Source organism: Homarus americanus, unplaced genomic scaffold (assembly GCF_018991925.1).
Source record: "Homarus americanus isolate GMGI-L3 unplaced genomic scaffold, GMGI_Hamer_2.0 scaffold48090, whole genome shotgun sequence".
Taxonomy (NCBI): domain Eukaryota; kingdom Metazoa; phylum Arthropoda; class Malacostraca; order Decapoda; family Nephropidae; genus Homarus; species Homarus americanus.
The window spans coordinates 303211-318790 of NW_024753848.1; the positions used below are offsets into that span (position 1 = coordinate 303211).

The 15580-nt window shown below is 37.3% G+C and overlaps 2 protein-coding genes across 8 annotated transcripts in view; one reads left to right on the forward strand and one right to left on the reverse strand.

Annotated features, from left to right (window-relative positions):
- The window catches only part of LOC121855636 (mitochondrial import inner membrane translocase subunit TIM14-like), a 31269-nt gene extending 24111 nt beyond the window's left edge, over positions 1-7158 (reverse strand). The window contains exons 1-2 of one of the 2 annotated variants that reach the window (XM_042350710.1): positions 6932-7158; positions 2799-2976 (exon numbers count right to left, since the gene is read on the reverse strand). In XM_042350710.1, coding sequence (XP_042206644.1) covers positions 2799-2849 — 51 coding nt within the window. In that variant the 5' untranslated portion in view covers positions 2850-2976; positions 6932-7158. Of the gene's footprint in view, positions 1-2798; positions 2977-4857; positions 5694-6931 lie in introns of those variants that run through there. The other variant, XM_042350709.1, reaches the window with a different exon arrangement.
- Positions 6874-15043, forward strand: LOC121855635 (inosine-uridine preferring nucleoside hydrolase-like). Of its 6 annotated transcripts, none has more exons than XM_042350704.1 (8): positions 6874-6975; positions 9550-9742; positions 10589-10769; positions 11270-11386; positions 13066-13205; positions 13831-14008; positions 14222-14289; positions 14595-15043. In XM_042350704.1, coding segments are annotated over exons 1-8 (1017 nt in total). In that variant the 5' UTR covers positions 6874-6973; the 3' UTR covers positions 14733-15043. The 6 variants fall into 6 exon arrangements, with proteins under 6 accessions (XP_042206638.1, XP_042206642.1, XP_042206641.1 ...); XM_042350708.1 differs by lacking the exon at positions 6874-6975 and adding an exon at positions 7620-7643; XM_042350707.1 differs by lacking the exon at positions 6874-6975 and adding an exon at positions 8083-8174.
- The last annotated feature ends 537 nt before the right edge of the window (positions 15044-15580 follow it).

Below are 15580 nucleotides of genomic sequence, written 5' to 3' on the forward strand. Positions count from 1 at the left end.
TAGTACCCAAAACAGAACTTCCTGGATTTTTGTGTAGCTATGACCAATCCAGGGAATTTCCCACTAGTGTACTGGACTAAACATCCATTTCTGTTTTGAAGAACTACTCTAAAACATTGCTGACTAACTGATTATAGATTCAATTTCCTTCAATGTGCAGAAATTTGTATACAGTACTTTAAACACAATACTTAAGTATAAGCTTTAAGATTCTGTGAATCAGCTGTAAAACTCCACCTGTGCCTTTTTTAACTCTTCCCTTGGTGTGGGTGAACAGTGTGGAGATGTGGGTTGAACCAAGAGTTTAAGCTGAGGTGGCCACTTGTGACCAAGCCCTCTGTTGACAAGAACCATGCACACATCTCATTGCTTTTGACATTAACTAGTAACTTTCATAATATCCTACTCAGGGACTTTGCCATAATGGGAAGTTATAAGTAATTTACTATACCCTGTACTGAAAAATGTTTAATGCAGAGGTTTTAGGCCTTTGATTGTAACATACAGTAAACCCTCGCCCAACGTGGAGGTTAGGTTCCTCGAAAACTGCGCGTTGGGCAAGGGTTCACTGTATACTTCTCCTAATTAATTGCAAATGACAAGAGCAATTTCCATGACTCCCAATATATGGTTTATGACTCTGATGCCTAGCTTTGGAAATTTTTATATAATTTCTTGAGGAAATTATTTTTAGGTTTCAAAATTTTATTAAATACCTGTACTGTAAGGACCAAACTGAAATTACTCTCTAATTTTAATTCCATTTATATATCCTTGTTAATCAGGCACGTGCACAGGTAGGGCTCAGGGGGTTGGATCCCCTGTTCCTTTGGCTTGCCAGTTACGAAGTGCCCTCCTCAGTGTTTTTGTTTCAATCATCAGTAACAAGAGGTTAGGGTATCCTCTGTCTAATAATGTCATTGTATGGCATATGATTCATCTACACATAAAGCTACAGTACACATTCACAACCAGCATTTCATAAATAAGCAGTTTGCATGTTGCTTTTATGACATATTAACTATATTTTCATTAAAAAATTTAAGGGACATCATAGCAACTGTATATGGCCTCAAAATAGCCCTCACTTGTAAAGGCTCGCCTCTTCTCTCAGGAGATGGGGCCCCTTTTTGCAAACTCAGCCCCCTCCTGACAGATTCTGTGCACAGCCCTGTTAATGCATTCCTTGTATTAATGTAAGAATATTATTATATGCACTGTTATGATTGTTAGGTTCTGACATTTCACTCTGCATAAGTAATTGGAGGTTTTGGCTCCTGGTCAGAGTTGCTCATATATTAATACTCTAAAGCTCAAATGTGTATCTGATCTGGTTATATTATCTCAAAACTATCTGTTGTTCAGGATTTTCACTACATTCCATTTTTAGATGCTGTAATATGTGCAATGACTAAATGATGGCCATTAATTTTTTATTATTTAAATACCACATGTACTGTATATTCTGCTTTGAAAAATGGACAATACACAGTCTAGAACAGTGACTTATGAGATGGAGCAGCTTTGGGAAAAAATTCTATAGATGAAAATTTTCATTGCCTTAAAGAGGGAACCTGTAACTTTTTTTTTTTTTTTTTTTCTTGGTAAAACAAGAGGTGGAGTGGATGACAGACTTATGATGCTAACTTTTAAGTGTTCTGCACACACAGGCCTCGGCAAGGCTGGAGAAAATCAACATCTGAGATATGTCCCTGGACCATGTCATGTGTTCTGTTACCTTGGTGACATGATCAGTGCTAGAGGGGTACTGAAGTGAGCTCAGTTGCAAGAGTCACAAGTGGCTTCACTGATTGCAAGAAGACTTCCCTCTGATTGACATCAAACGGCATTTTTTTTTCAAGTGAAAACTAATGTACAGTATTTATATAGTAAAGAGAGTCTATATTTTTTTATAAAATGCATATACTGTACTGTAATGGGGATTTAAAACTTATGGCACAGCATAAATTACTTTTAAATACAGTACAATACTGTATTTTAAATATCTTTAATTATTTCAAAGGTCATTAATCAATAATTACCAGGTACTCAAATATTTGTTCTGTGAACCCAGATCCTCAATCAGCATGTAAAGTAGTACCTTTATATGAAATTTGAACAAAATCCATGGTATGACCCCTAAGTGCCAAAATGCAAGGCATATTCTTTACTAGGGTTTAAACAACAATAAAAAATTTTTAAACACTCGCTTCCTTAACGTTTTGTCAAAATTCTGTTTAGTGATAGCTTGACTCACTGTGAGATGGCATGTTGCCTTTGTTACTTGTAATGAAATTACAGTACAGTGAACCATGTTTTGGTTCACATTATCTATTATACGGGAGCGTCTGTGGTCTCTGTTTACACGTGAAGAAATGAATGACCATCTCATCGGGCGTGTTAATTATGATTAATATTGGATAGAATTCATTCATATTTTTCTGGAGATGATAGTAAGCAGGAATTTCAAAACAACAATGCACAGGTTAGGAAGTTAAGTAAGGTTCTATGCATTGTTGTTTTGACTTTCTTACTTCGTATCACCTGTTGCAATCCCATAAAGTTCTTCTGGTGCTAAACGTCTGCTCCACAATTAACTAAAAACATAAATTATCTGTTTTTCATAATATATATTTTTTAACCTTGACGTTTGATTGTCTATACAGTAGATATTAAAATAAAAAAAAGGTACCGGTAGCTTTATACAAGTACAGAACAGTACCTTCATCTGACGATGGTCTGAGAAGGTAAATCAAGCAACTAAGCTAGTAGGTTTTATAAGATGGGAGATAACATACCTTGATGGTCTGTCCCTCATAACGCTCTTCAAAAATGATGTGCTTCCCCATTTGGAGAAATGTCCCACTGATTGGTCCACGAGATATGTTAAAGACTTGACTGATTGATTAAAAATGTCCAAAGAAAGGTCACCAGACTGGTGCCTGCACTCCAGCACTTCAGACACCCAGACTATATCTGTAACCCAAAACCACACATGGAATATTACCAGTTTAACACAAATTTCATAAACATAACATAAATCCAGTGAAAAGGGATGCAGATGTACTGTGTATGAAGAATGCCTGTGGAGGATAATACAGTAATCTCTGCCATAAAAAAAATATATATTTAAGTAGCCAATGACTAAATTTCTGTCTATTATGATTTCATAGTTTAATACTGAGAAGTACCTACATGAACACACCCACCCACCAAACAAACAAATCACACACACTGTTATCTTTCATCTAGTAGAAGAAAAGCAATTTTCAAGTCTCATAAAATTCCTAATTACAGTATAGCATCTAGGCAGACTGTCAGTCTACCAGAGGGATGTTCCACCGTCAACAAGTACACCCAGTGGCTGACTTCATTTCAGCTGGAAAGTGTACCTATCACTCTATGTTTATCCACTTGTAAATCAAAATCTTCTCCCATATGTCTCTAAAATGCCAGTCCAAGAAAAGAATAATAATCCTGTTAGCATCATATATACTGCCAGTAAATCCCACTCACACCTCGTGAAGCACCATTGTCCCAAGGAGGGAGGTGGTGGTGCAGCACTAGGCTTAGAGTGGCTTGGAGCCACGTTACAATACCAGGGTGTTGGCAACTACAAGAACTGGGGTGCAAGACTGGCAATGTCACCTCAGCGTTTAATGCTCGCGGCCCACCTTTAGAGGTCATTAGATTCTAGGGGTGGCTGGTATTAAATGATGAGAAAATTTTGAATCGACTCCTACTCCCCTTGCACTGTGGGGTGGCCATGCTGTAAGCCAAGGCATCAGGGTACGTGGTGTGGCATAAGCGATCATATGTAGAACAGCCATTATCACAAGAGTATGTTGACTGTTGTATATCTGAGTTTCCTTCACCCAACAGGAGAAAATCTGCTGTCACAATATCTACAAGACATTAATTATTGTTCTACAGCAATTGTTTTTTGTTTAATATCATAGATATTTGGAAGAAACAGAACTACAGAGGAATGGAAGACAATACTGTATACCCCTCTACATATACAGGTATAGAGAAAAAATTCTGCAACCAAAGTCGATGTTACAATACACTGTATAGCTAGTATACTGTACAGTGTAGTAGAGTATCCTCGGGTTATTTCATGATTTTCTTATTCACTTTTGTTATTTATCTGCTACCTAATTTACTACCATTTTCTTCTTCTGTACAGCTATTAGTGTACTGTACTTGACTTTCGAGACGGAAATAATCCTCGGTAAAGTCTCTGATCTTGGTGGTGACAACGGCCTCCCTCATTGTAATTTGTGGGGTGTTTTGTGTAAAGGCACAGTACAATACCATGATAAGTAGGCATAGTCCAAGTAACACTGTATGAGCACTAAGCAAAGGGCTCTAAGGACATCAGCTCAAGATATTTAACATTTGGCTTCCCCATAAAGAAACTTCTACCTAGCATTATATAATTTTATTTACTACCAATATATTATCAATAATTAATTCTTATAAACAAGGGTGTCAAGAGTTTGTCCAAGGTATTTCACTGAAGCTACAGATAAAAATGGTTCCTTCCCACAAAGTATAGTACAGTACTGTACATTGAATTTGTTTACTATATTTTTTATCCATATACAGGTACAGTAGTACAGTAATATTGCTTCTGTTTTGTACAAGATGGCGGGGTAAGGTGTCTATCAGCTATTGTTTGCAAGACTTCAATTAAGATGACAACTTGTTAAATATGCTGTATATCAATTGGATCTTTACCAGACAGAAACAGGAACTGTCATCAGCATTCTGTACACTAAAAGTTTATGATTAACAGTAATAGACATGTTATATACATCGCAAAAGAGCAATGATCTTAGGCTAAGTACTCACTTGTATGACTCCACAGGCTGTTGACTTGGTATTACAGTATTTGCAGTCAAGAAAGTTCAGCGAGGCACACTCTTATTCTTAGCATCCTCAGTGACTCGAGCATCTCTATTGATTAGTGTTGGAGTGGAAGTCAGAAGGACGACTGCAAGGGAGATGCAGGCGTGAGGAGGGCTAACTCAGGCAGATTCTTCTTTGTCTAGATAGCTGCTGCCAGGCTGGTATTTATTCACAGTAGTGACCTTGGCTCCAATATCTCTTGATACAGACTGATTGCTCCTAAACTTACAAAGGCAGTGCTCAAAGCTTGGATGGACAGTGCACATATGATGTTTATGGGAGTCAGTTCCACGTCTCCATAATCCTTTGATTTATTTTACTCTGCTTCTTTAATTTCAACGTATGTGTCTGTGTACCTACATTTTCACTTTGTTCCCGGACATCACTTTTAGTTGTGGCAGAGGTGCTTGCCTTTGCAGAGAATTTATTGGTGCAAGATGTTGAAGCAGAGGTAAATGGCTGAAAAAAAAACTGGTGAGTGATATTTGCTGTGCCATTTTCTGAAGTCTCCTTTGGATTTCTCTGTAGGAGAGTGATGCAGTCTCAATCTCTTTCTTAAACTTAAAGCTCCTCTCCATTATGGGATCCATCTCCATAACTTTGTTGGTGTAAGTTCGTCTGAGTTGCATAATTTCGGCAAGAACTTTGATGTTCATACTGCTAATCTTAATTGTAGCCGCGTCGTCTTCACTGACATCATCCTCACCTGTTCTGCTGAGCTCCTCCAGGGGGTCCAACTAATTATCCAAATGTACTCAAATGTAGCCAAATGTAGCCGTAATTAAGTCAAATAATGGTCCTACATGAATAAATCGGACTGCCAATCACTTCTCGACTGGTATTTGGTGTCACGAAGTCACAAAAAATTGGTAAACTTAATTAAATCTGAGTTAATAGATCGAGTGCATGTACCTAACCTAACCTAACACAACTCAGATTAAATTAAGTTTACCAATTTTTGTGACTTTATGACATCAAATAATAATCGAGAAGTGATTCACAGCCCGATTTACGCTTGTACGACCATCATTTTACTTCATTGCGACAACATTTGGGTAATTACTCGCTCCCTCGGTACATGCACGCGATCTATTAACTCAGATTAAAGTAAGTTTTCCATTTTTTTTTACTTTGTGACACTAAATACTAGTCGAGAAGTGATTGGTAGTCCGATTTATTCATGTAGGACCATTATTTGACTTAATTGCGGCTACATTTGGCTACATTTGGGTAATTAGTCGGACCGCCTCCAGGTCCTCCTCACTCAACTCCTTCACATGAGACTTCCTCCACCTCCCTTGCCCCCGTATCACCAAAGCCTTCTCCTCCAACTTGACGTGCCAGCCGAGCGATGTTCCTGGCTACATCAGCAACAGAAAGGAAACCAGAAAAGTCACTGACAGCCTTTGGCCACAGCTTCATCCAGCAGCCATTTATGGTAGATGGCTTGATCACATCTAGTGATTCCTTGATGTTAGAGATGCAATCTGCAATGCTAAAGTTCTTCCAACACTGAATGACGTCCATTGTTGGATCATTCTCCATTGTATCCAAAATATGACTGAAAATGCGTTTGGTATAATGCACTTTGAAGGCTGCTATTACATCTTGATCGAGGGGTTGCAGTAGTGAAGTCGCATTTGAAGTAGGAAACTACATTTGGGTGTGCAAAGTTGATGTCTAGTGGATGGCAGGGAGCATTGTCAATGATGAGAAGGGCTTTAAATGCCAAGTTCTTTGATTTTAAATACTTCTCTACCTTATGTTGCAGTTACCCATGCCTTCTTGTTTGAGCGCCAAAACACAGGCACTCTGCATTTATTTTTACCCCAGAGCCCATGTGGATTCAATGCACGATAGAGTATCAGCGCCAAAACACAGGCACTCTACATTTATTTTTACCCCAGAGCCCATGTGGGTTCAATGCACGATAGAGTATCACATGCGGTCCTTAGCTGCCTTAAAATCCGGATCCCTGTTGTGCTACCCCTTAGTCCTCAGTCGCTGATTCACCCACCTGCTTCACTTTGTGCTCCTTCTTACTCCACTGTGCTTCAAAATGTTTGTGTAAAAGCTTGTGTTGCCCTGTATGGTTGTCACTGAGTGGAATTTAATTTTAGACCTTCCCCGTTTGTTCAGTGGTTTTGTCACAATTTTTATTATTTTAACACACTGGGTAGCACTGCACGCAACACCACCTCTGATTGTTTCTTCGTTTTTCTTTAAGTATTTCAGTGGACTCAACACCACAATATCTGACCACTGAGGACTCACTCTCATCCTGTGTCCAGCCTCTTCAACAACTTCACTTTTTCACTTAAACTCATCATTCTCTTCTGATTTTTTTTTCAGCAGACGAACTTTCAATACTGGTTTCTGAACTTATCGGCCGCTTAAGGCATAGTTAACAAGTACAGTCTATAAAACTGATCAATAGCGAGCTGGGAATTATTAACGAATGACGAGTCGCGGTTTACTGGGAGAAGCGCTCGTAATTCGTGACGCAAACAACCTTCAAATAATCTCAAATTTACTCACCCTTCTTCTTGTCCTCTGCCGATCAGTGACAAAGGCGATAAAAGTAAAGTAAAATAATAGGAGGCACTTCAGGAACAACAAGGCAACAACAAAATTTAATGTTAATTACACAAAGGTTAAAACTTGGATGGCATCACTTATTCTGGGAGTATCCATAAGATTTGATCAAGATACTGTTTATGGTTTTGGAAGTGAGTAAGACTGATCATTGTACGATATAGCATGTGGACGATGATTGCTTTATTATTTAATAATTTGAGAAACATGGTAGGTTATTGCTTCGACCACGTGACTTGGTTTACAAATACCTATACCTGGCCGCAACTTTATCTCTAAATCACTATTAAGAATATGATTCTTTTTTGTTGAGGCACCTGACCTAAACTTAGGATAGGGCAAGGGAGTTTAGAATGGTGCCTCTGGTCCTGTTAGTGTTATATTTTAACATTAATATTAAGTATAAAGATGTAATAGATGCAGTAAAAATATCCTTATTTATATAAAGATTTAATACTTACAAATCTAACTAACTGGATATAAGTTTAACATCATTTTGGTATGGTTGAAACAAACTAAATCACAGATATCGAAGGACTTTACAGAGGTGATTAGATAAAATAAAACCCTACACTACAGTATACCAAACTGAGCTCCTGCGGTACAATACCCTGTACAGTACTTCACTTTAGGAGGGTGATTCACTCCCATTATTACAATATTGGGTAATAGTATAAGAAAATTGCATGGTATTCTGTTCCCATGTATATAGTTTAAAAAAAAACATGTGAAATCAATGGTAAAGGTCTCATAGAAAGGCAAATAAAACAATTTATTTCTTTTTATCATTACATCACCCTAACTCTTCATGCTGTGTCAGCAGTTTATGAGGGCTCAGTGTCACCTGATTTTGTATTGTGTTGACTGTTGCTGTAGAGATTAGAAGTACGAGGTGAAATCCATAGTTTTAATTTCAGTGGTGTGTTAGTCCATTTACACTGACTACTACAATGCAGTTTATTTGAATGTGTGGTTCATTGCCATGGTTAAGTAAGAATACCTGCACCAGTATGTTTTATAGTATCGGTGTATGGTTAGGTTAGGTGCCAGTATCTATTGTTGTTGTTTCTTACCAGTCATAAAGTGTAGTTAAGTAGCTTCTAATACATAAGTTATCCCATGAGGTCATATGTATTCTGTATGTCTTTATATTTAAGGAAAAAATATTAGGAACATTTCCTTGTTGATTTACACATTTCAAGCATTCTTTCATCAGATGTCCCAACGGGATGAAGAAACTGCATTATTTGAGGCTGAATGTGAAAAGGACCTAGATATGTATGTTGACAATGAGCTGAAGTTCTTGGGCCATTGTGAGAAGAAGGTAAATCAGGCAAATAAATTATTGGGTCTTATAAGAAGGTCGGTCAGATATCTCGACGGTCTGTCCCTCGTAACGATCTTCAAGAGTGAGGTGCTTCCCATCTGGAGTACTGTCACCCCGTCTGGTCCCTGAGATATGCTAGGGACTCAGTTGGTTGAAAATGTTCAAAGGAAGGCCACCAGTCTGGTGCCTGCACTTTGGCATCTCAACTACCCTGAGAGATTAGAGTGCCTGAACTTGCCTAGCTTATACTACAGACGGGCAAGGGGTGACCTAACTGAGGTGTATAAGCATCTCAGGGGGCACTACTTAGTCGAGTGTTCTTACTTGGAGCTGGCGGATGCTCGCCCCACAAGGGGTCACAGCTCAATATTGAAGAAGCCGTAAGTCCAGAAAACTGTGAGGGCAAACTTTTTCGGAGTGAGGGTTGTAAACTCTTGGAAGAATCTGCCAGAGAGTGAGCTCTTTCAAGGCAAGACTTGACCAACACTGGAGCGGATTCAGGTACATCCAGGAGCCGGTGCATACTCAGTACAGTATTTGCCAACAGTGCGTAACAGAGACGTGACCGATCGCCCAAGTGGCTAACGAGCTGATCAGTGGTGAAGAGGATAAAAGTAAAAGTAAAGAATCACCATTTTAATGGAGACTCCAGGTATAGAATGCAGTAAAAATTCTTTGCTGGCTAATACAATAAAGAAATATCTATATTTCAGGATGTCTGTACCAAAGGTCATTATCGACACTGATGCTGGCATTGACGATGCTCTGGCAATTTTCATGGCTCTGGCAGCACACAAGAGAGGGGAAATTGAAGTCATTGCTGTAACCACAGTACACGGCAACACTGGAGTACACCATGTTAACAACAATGTATTGAGGATTTTGAAAACTGTCGACTTAATGGAGGTTATGTATAGTATACTGTTGCTGTTTGTTGGAGTACATAATGACTAAGTTAAGGTTGTTTTAAATAATACCTAATCTATGTAAAGGCTGCTTCAACTAATGATGGCCATGTGGGGAAGGAGGCTGGTGGCCTGTGCAGGTCCCTCCTCCTTGTTCTTAATAGTCTTGTCTAGGGTTATTTTAAAATCCAATAATATTCTAACTTACACTTCTTCAGCTGGTAGACAGTTCAATAGGTCTACCAGCCTCTATGTACAGTATATACTTCCCTAAATACATTCTGCATGACATCTTTTCACTCTTGTAACACTGACCTCTTGTGTTTGTAGCACTTGACATCTTGAAGAAAGTGATGTGGGTTAATGTTTTTCATTCCTTTCAGGAATTTGAATGTCTTAATGTCTTGATGTCTTTCTTAATATTTTAGGCCAGCTTTATCTTGAATATTCTTTTTTGTTGATGTAATTTCTTGATTGGTCACATACAGGGTTCTCTGCACTATATAATATTTTTTCCACAGGAGCTATTTTCTTTGGATGGCTCTCTTAGCTGTGTGGGTCAGTCATCTGGACTTCCTTGGCTTCTGGGGAACACCCTCCATTACTGCTGCCTCAGGGACCTCCTGAAATCTGTCATAACTCCTCTCTATCTAACTCTTCCTTTGACAATTATACCCAAATATAAATTATGGTTAATGTTAAATAATACTGCTTTATAAAACCACAAAATGAGCAAAAGATCAAAGTAATTATATTGGAAGAGTGTGATGTATAAACTGTACAGCATATATTTTGATTTAAACATTCCATTCAATTCATTGTAAGCACGGCATTTTTATCTGAATAGATCCCAGTGTACAGTGGAGCTGCTAAATCTTTAGTTCACCCCTGGACACACTCCGGGGAAATGTTTCATGGCACTGATGGTTTTGGGGACGCACATTTACCAGCGATACCTCCAGCCTCTTCATTGTTAAAACCACAACATGCTGTTTGGACACTCCTAGAACTGGTCAACAAGTATCCCAGTAAGTGGATGTGTTTTTCATTTAAAATTATTTAATCTCCCTCCCCCCCACTCTTTCAAGCCTTTTTCCAACTACACCCGTATTACCTGTGTGTGGGGTGGCTTGGTTGGTGCTGATCTGATTCTTAACATTCAGCAACTCTTGGGTTATCCTGTCCCCTTAACAGGATGCTAGTCCATTGAATGGTTAGTCTACCATAAGCAAGTGCACCCAATATTGTGTGCATTTTGTACAAGTGCTCATGAATTAGGAGCATAATGTATTGCATTACATTAAAAATAGTGGATTACTTATGATATTTTAAACACCTTATTTTTTAAAAGAAAGGAAATGTTTGTTTGGCATGATGGTGAGGTGCCAAATAATAAAACAGACAAAGAAAGCTTATTGACTTCTTCAAATCCAATTTGAAAGTGCCTGAATCTGACACAGAATGTTGATGTAACAGAAATGCTCTTTTCTTGTTGTTGAAATTTTAACATAAACTCTATTTACTTCAGATGAGATAGTATTAACAGCCCTGGGACCGCTCACCAATGTGGCTCTTGCCATTCGACTTGAGCCAGCATTTACCTCTCGCCTCGCAGCAATCTATGCCATGGGTGGCAACACTAGAGGTAAAGAGTTTTATTTTACTCCCTAAAAGATGTAAATACTGTACTATACATTTCTTACTCTTGTTCCCCCACCAGTTATACTTAGACCTTTCTGTTTTATGGTCCTGTGAGGCTTCACTGTGCTTCATGCATAGGTCAAGTCCTACACAGCAAATCTTTGTCATATAAACAGAGTCTTCCTGCCAGAAGATTGTAAAACAAACTCTTCATGCTGGGAATATTGGTTGTACTGTACCAGGTAAGTATAAAAAGTTATACCTAGATCATAAATTGTTCAGTTATCAAACTCTCCCCATGATCACTACAGCAATTAAAGAACATCAACAATTAGGGAGGTACTACCGCCTGGGAAGATATTGGAAGCATAATGTGTTGTCTAATGGTAGACCCTGCTGCCATATGTCATCACAAAAATTGTGACCAAGTCCCAGGTTGCTGATCAAACTTTCTGCCTCATTTACACACAATTTCAGGGTCTCAATTGTTTCTCTCACTTGACAACACAACATACATATACAGGTATTGTTTCTCACTATTGATCTTTTTCATTTTTGTATTTCTTTATGGTTCTTTATTATTATTATCAGTGTTATTAGTATTTTATTTTTAATTTAAATTATATATATACAGTGGTCCCTCGGTTAACGAACACAATTCGTTCCAGAAGGTCGTTTGTTAAACGAAAATTTCGTTAACCGAAACCATTGTTTCAATGGGATTTTGGGTAATTGGTTCCAGCTCACCAAAAATTACACACAAACTTTGAGGTGTGCATGTAGAAGGCTCCTAGTTGATGATGATGATGGGAATTAGAATGGGGGTGGAGAAGGGAGAAGAGAAGGCATTGGGGTGGAAGAGAAGCCACCCCATGCTGCCATTTCACCCATAAAATTTTAGTTCACTTGGTGTAATTCAAGATTATTTTCTTTAAATCAACACTGCACTGCATTATATATTGTCAGTATGTAAAATAATCTTCAGAATGACCAATAATTGTACTGTAAAAATAGTTTATGTTCAAAAGAGTCTCAAGCAAGAAGCTTCCTCCACTGAGCAGGGACACACACTGATGCCATTTTGGGTGTGTTGAGTGGCTGTTTGGTGTGCTAAAAACCAATTCCCTGTACTTCAATTATGTCAAATAATTGTTAAAATGACTAAAAACTTTAATATAAGACTTGGAAAATTATTGAATAGTACAACCTTCTTGATATTTACTCAAATGGCAAGGAATTTAAGCCCTAAAACCGATTACTGTATTGGCAGACTAATGCTACAGCTGGTGAGCAGCCAAATGCAGGCGAAAACATGTTGGGAAAAAATTCGTAAGGAATTCGTTAAACGAAATTTTTTCGTTAACCGAAGTGAAGAATCTTATGGAAGGTAACTCTTTAACCGAAATTTTGTTAACCGAGGGATCACTGTAATCAGCAAAAAGACCTCATTCACAGCAGTTAATATCTACCTATGTCAAAATTATGATTACCTTCTATATTTTGACCCCATAAACACCTATTTTTGTCCTGATTTATCCTTTATACATAGATAGATAGCCAGTTACAAGCAGTTCTGGTCCAGTGTGAGTGAAAATCATTAATATTCTTTTAGTATAATGTCAACCCCAACACCATTGTACTCTGATTATCTAAATACCTGTAGAAGCTTCTTTACATGGGCAGGTTTGGGCAACATAACATCAGCAGCAGAGTTCAACTTCATATGTGACCCAGAGTCAGCTAAAGTGGTGTTGGAGGAAACCCTTATACCCATCTACCTCACACCCTGGGAAACATGTCTTGATGGGGTGACAATACCATATGTGAGTACTGTTACTTATTTTACTTTTATCTTCTTCACCACTTGTCTGCTTACTAGTTGGTCTGGTGGACTGTCATTTTTGTGTTGCATACTGTCAACAATTACTGTACTGTACAGACAGGCTTTTGAATGTACAGTGCCTTAATATGTTCCAATTTTGGTCACTTCCGAACTAACAAACACAAATTATTTATTTACCTTTAATTGTTTTGGTGACTTTATGATCAAAAGAGGTTAAAATTTTCTCTGTACAGCTCCTCCCTGACTTACTACCTGCCTCAGTCTTAACAAAATTTTGTCAAATTACGTATTTTCGAGTCCCAACGTCAGTACACAGACAAAATTTTTGTTTGTAATTCACTTTAAAATGGCTGGCAAGCTTAAAAGTGAGAGTTTTGTGGTGCTGAGAAGAAAAAAAGACACCCAATTTATATCACTTCTATACAATATCTGGTCATTACATTTTCATTCATGAAGGCCTTTGACTGTTGTAGTTGAGGGTGGCCAAACTCATTCATTACTGATAACTGTCTTGCCAGGAGCTGCTGTATTATATAGGAAGGTAAATTTTTGAATAAATATAATGTAAATGATTTCTGTATTAATCTAATGGTAAGTTTACTTAGTCGTTGCGTAAAAAGTTGGGCGACATCCAGAATCCCATCACTGAACTAATGAATAAGATTGAGGCCAAAATCCTGAAAAAACAACATTATGAAAACTGGATTACCTGTGACCAGCTTGCAGTAGCCTGGATGATCAATGATGCAAAAAACCAACATTCACAGCAAGGTGGTGAAAAAGGTAATGACTACAACACGAAATTTAGATTTTTGCCCAGACCTAAATTCGTATAAGCGGGTGAAGGTTTCGCTTCTTGAAATAGTGTTATAAATTTATGAAATTCGTATATTCGAAATTTCACATCTCAAACATTTGTATCTCAAGGGATACCTGTACGCACTAAGAAAGAACGTCATGTTGTATTTTGTCATAACTATTTAAAATCTTCCCCAGGGTGTGGTGACGGTGAAGGTCGCCTCGTCAGTACTTCCAAGAGTTGTTTTGCTACTGTTGAACTCAATGTAAGGTTAATGGATTAAACATTATATTATCTTTTTCAAGTGTTATTAAAATAGGTCACCAGTCTTCTGCTCCAGACTTATGAATCCAAAGCATTTAGAGACAGAATAATATTTCAATGTCTACTGCTCTGGGTTCACGGGTCTGAATCTTGGAGTTGATGTAACAGCAGGAGAGGTGACAGGACTCTTGTGAGTGACTGTACCATATTAAGAAACTTATTAATGCTTGTTATAGTGTTTCATAATATATAAATCTTTTTTGTTTTCTCAGTAAATCTCACAACTTTAATGTTATTTTTTTTCAGGGTAGTTTGACTCGTGGCCAAATGGCAATTGACCACCGTGACTTAATGAACCGCACATCCAACCTAATCATAATGACTAGCATTGATGAACAACTGTACCTGCGATATCTGAAGATGGCATTTGGTGGGGAGTTTTGAGATAAAACTTAAGAGATTATAAAGAAAATGCCATATACAGTATATCAAAGTTTTATAGAGTTCTTGGTGGTTTTATCATTATATTTAAATGCAATGATAATCTTTAAGGACAGATAAATATTTCATACAAAGACTTTCCTCTGGTCATCTTATAATTAGAGGAAATTCTTCATAACAAGTGGAATATTCTAAATGGAAATGGTAAATCTTTCTTTAAGGGAATTAGCCCACCCAGGCACGGGTCATTTTTAATGACCCACATCAAGGACCAGGGGGCAAAAATATAATAAAACAATAATAATAATAATAATTATGCCAATGATGATGATAATGGTAATAATAATATTACTAGTAATAAAATTAATATAAACATATTTAATAAATAACAATTATAATAAAAGAAAATAATAATAATAATAATAATAATAATAATAATAATAATAATAATAATAAAAAAATTAATAACAATCTTAAAAAAAAAAACAATTATAATAAAAGAAAATACACATACAGTAATAATGAAAGTCTATAAAAATTATAAATAATAATAATACCCCCTGTAATAATAAAGAGCCATGAATAAATTAAAAAAAAAAAAATAAAAATATCAATACCTGTAGTGGGAAACAATATATGTATGTTGTGTTGTTAATAGTAAGAGTAACAATTGAGACCCTACAATTGTGTGTAAATGAGGCAGAAAGTCAGAACAGCAACCTGGGACTTGGTCACAATTTTTGTGATGCCATATGGCAGCAGGGTCTACCATTAGATAACACAATATGCTTCCAATATCTTCCCAGATGGTAGTACCTCCCTGTTTGATAGCTGCCTACTACCTACTAAAC

What these genes read in the sequence shown, in the direction of transcription:
- LOC121855635 (XM_042350703.1), top strand. An exon ending in ACTGGTCAACAAGTATCCCA is followed by an intron (nt 10,770 to 11,269) that starts GTAAGTGGATGT and finishes TATTTACTTCAG; the next exon opens with ATGAGATAGTATTAACAGCC. An exon ending in ATGGGGTGACAATACCATAT is followed by an intron (nt 13,206 to 13,830) that starts GTGAGTACTGTT and finishes AAGTTTACTTAG; the next exon opens with TCGTTGCGTAAAAAGTTGGG.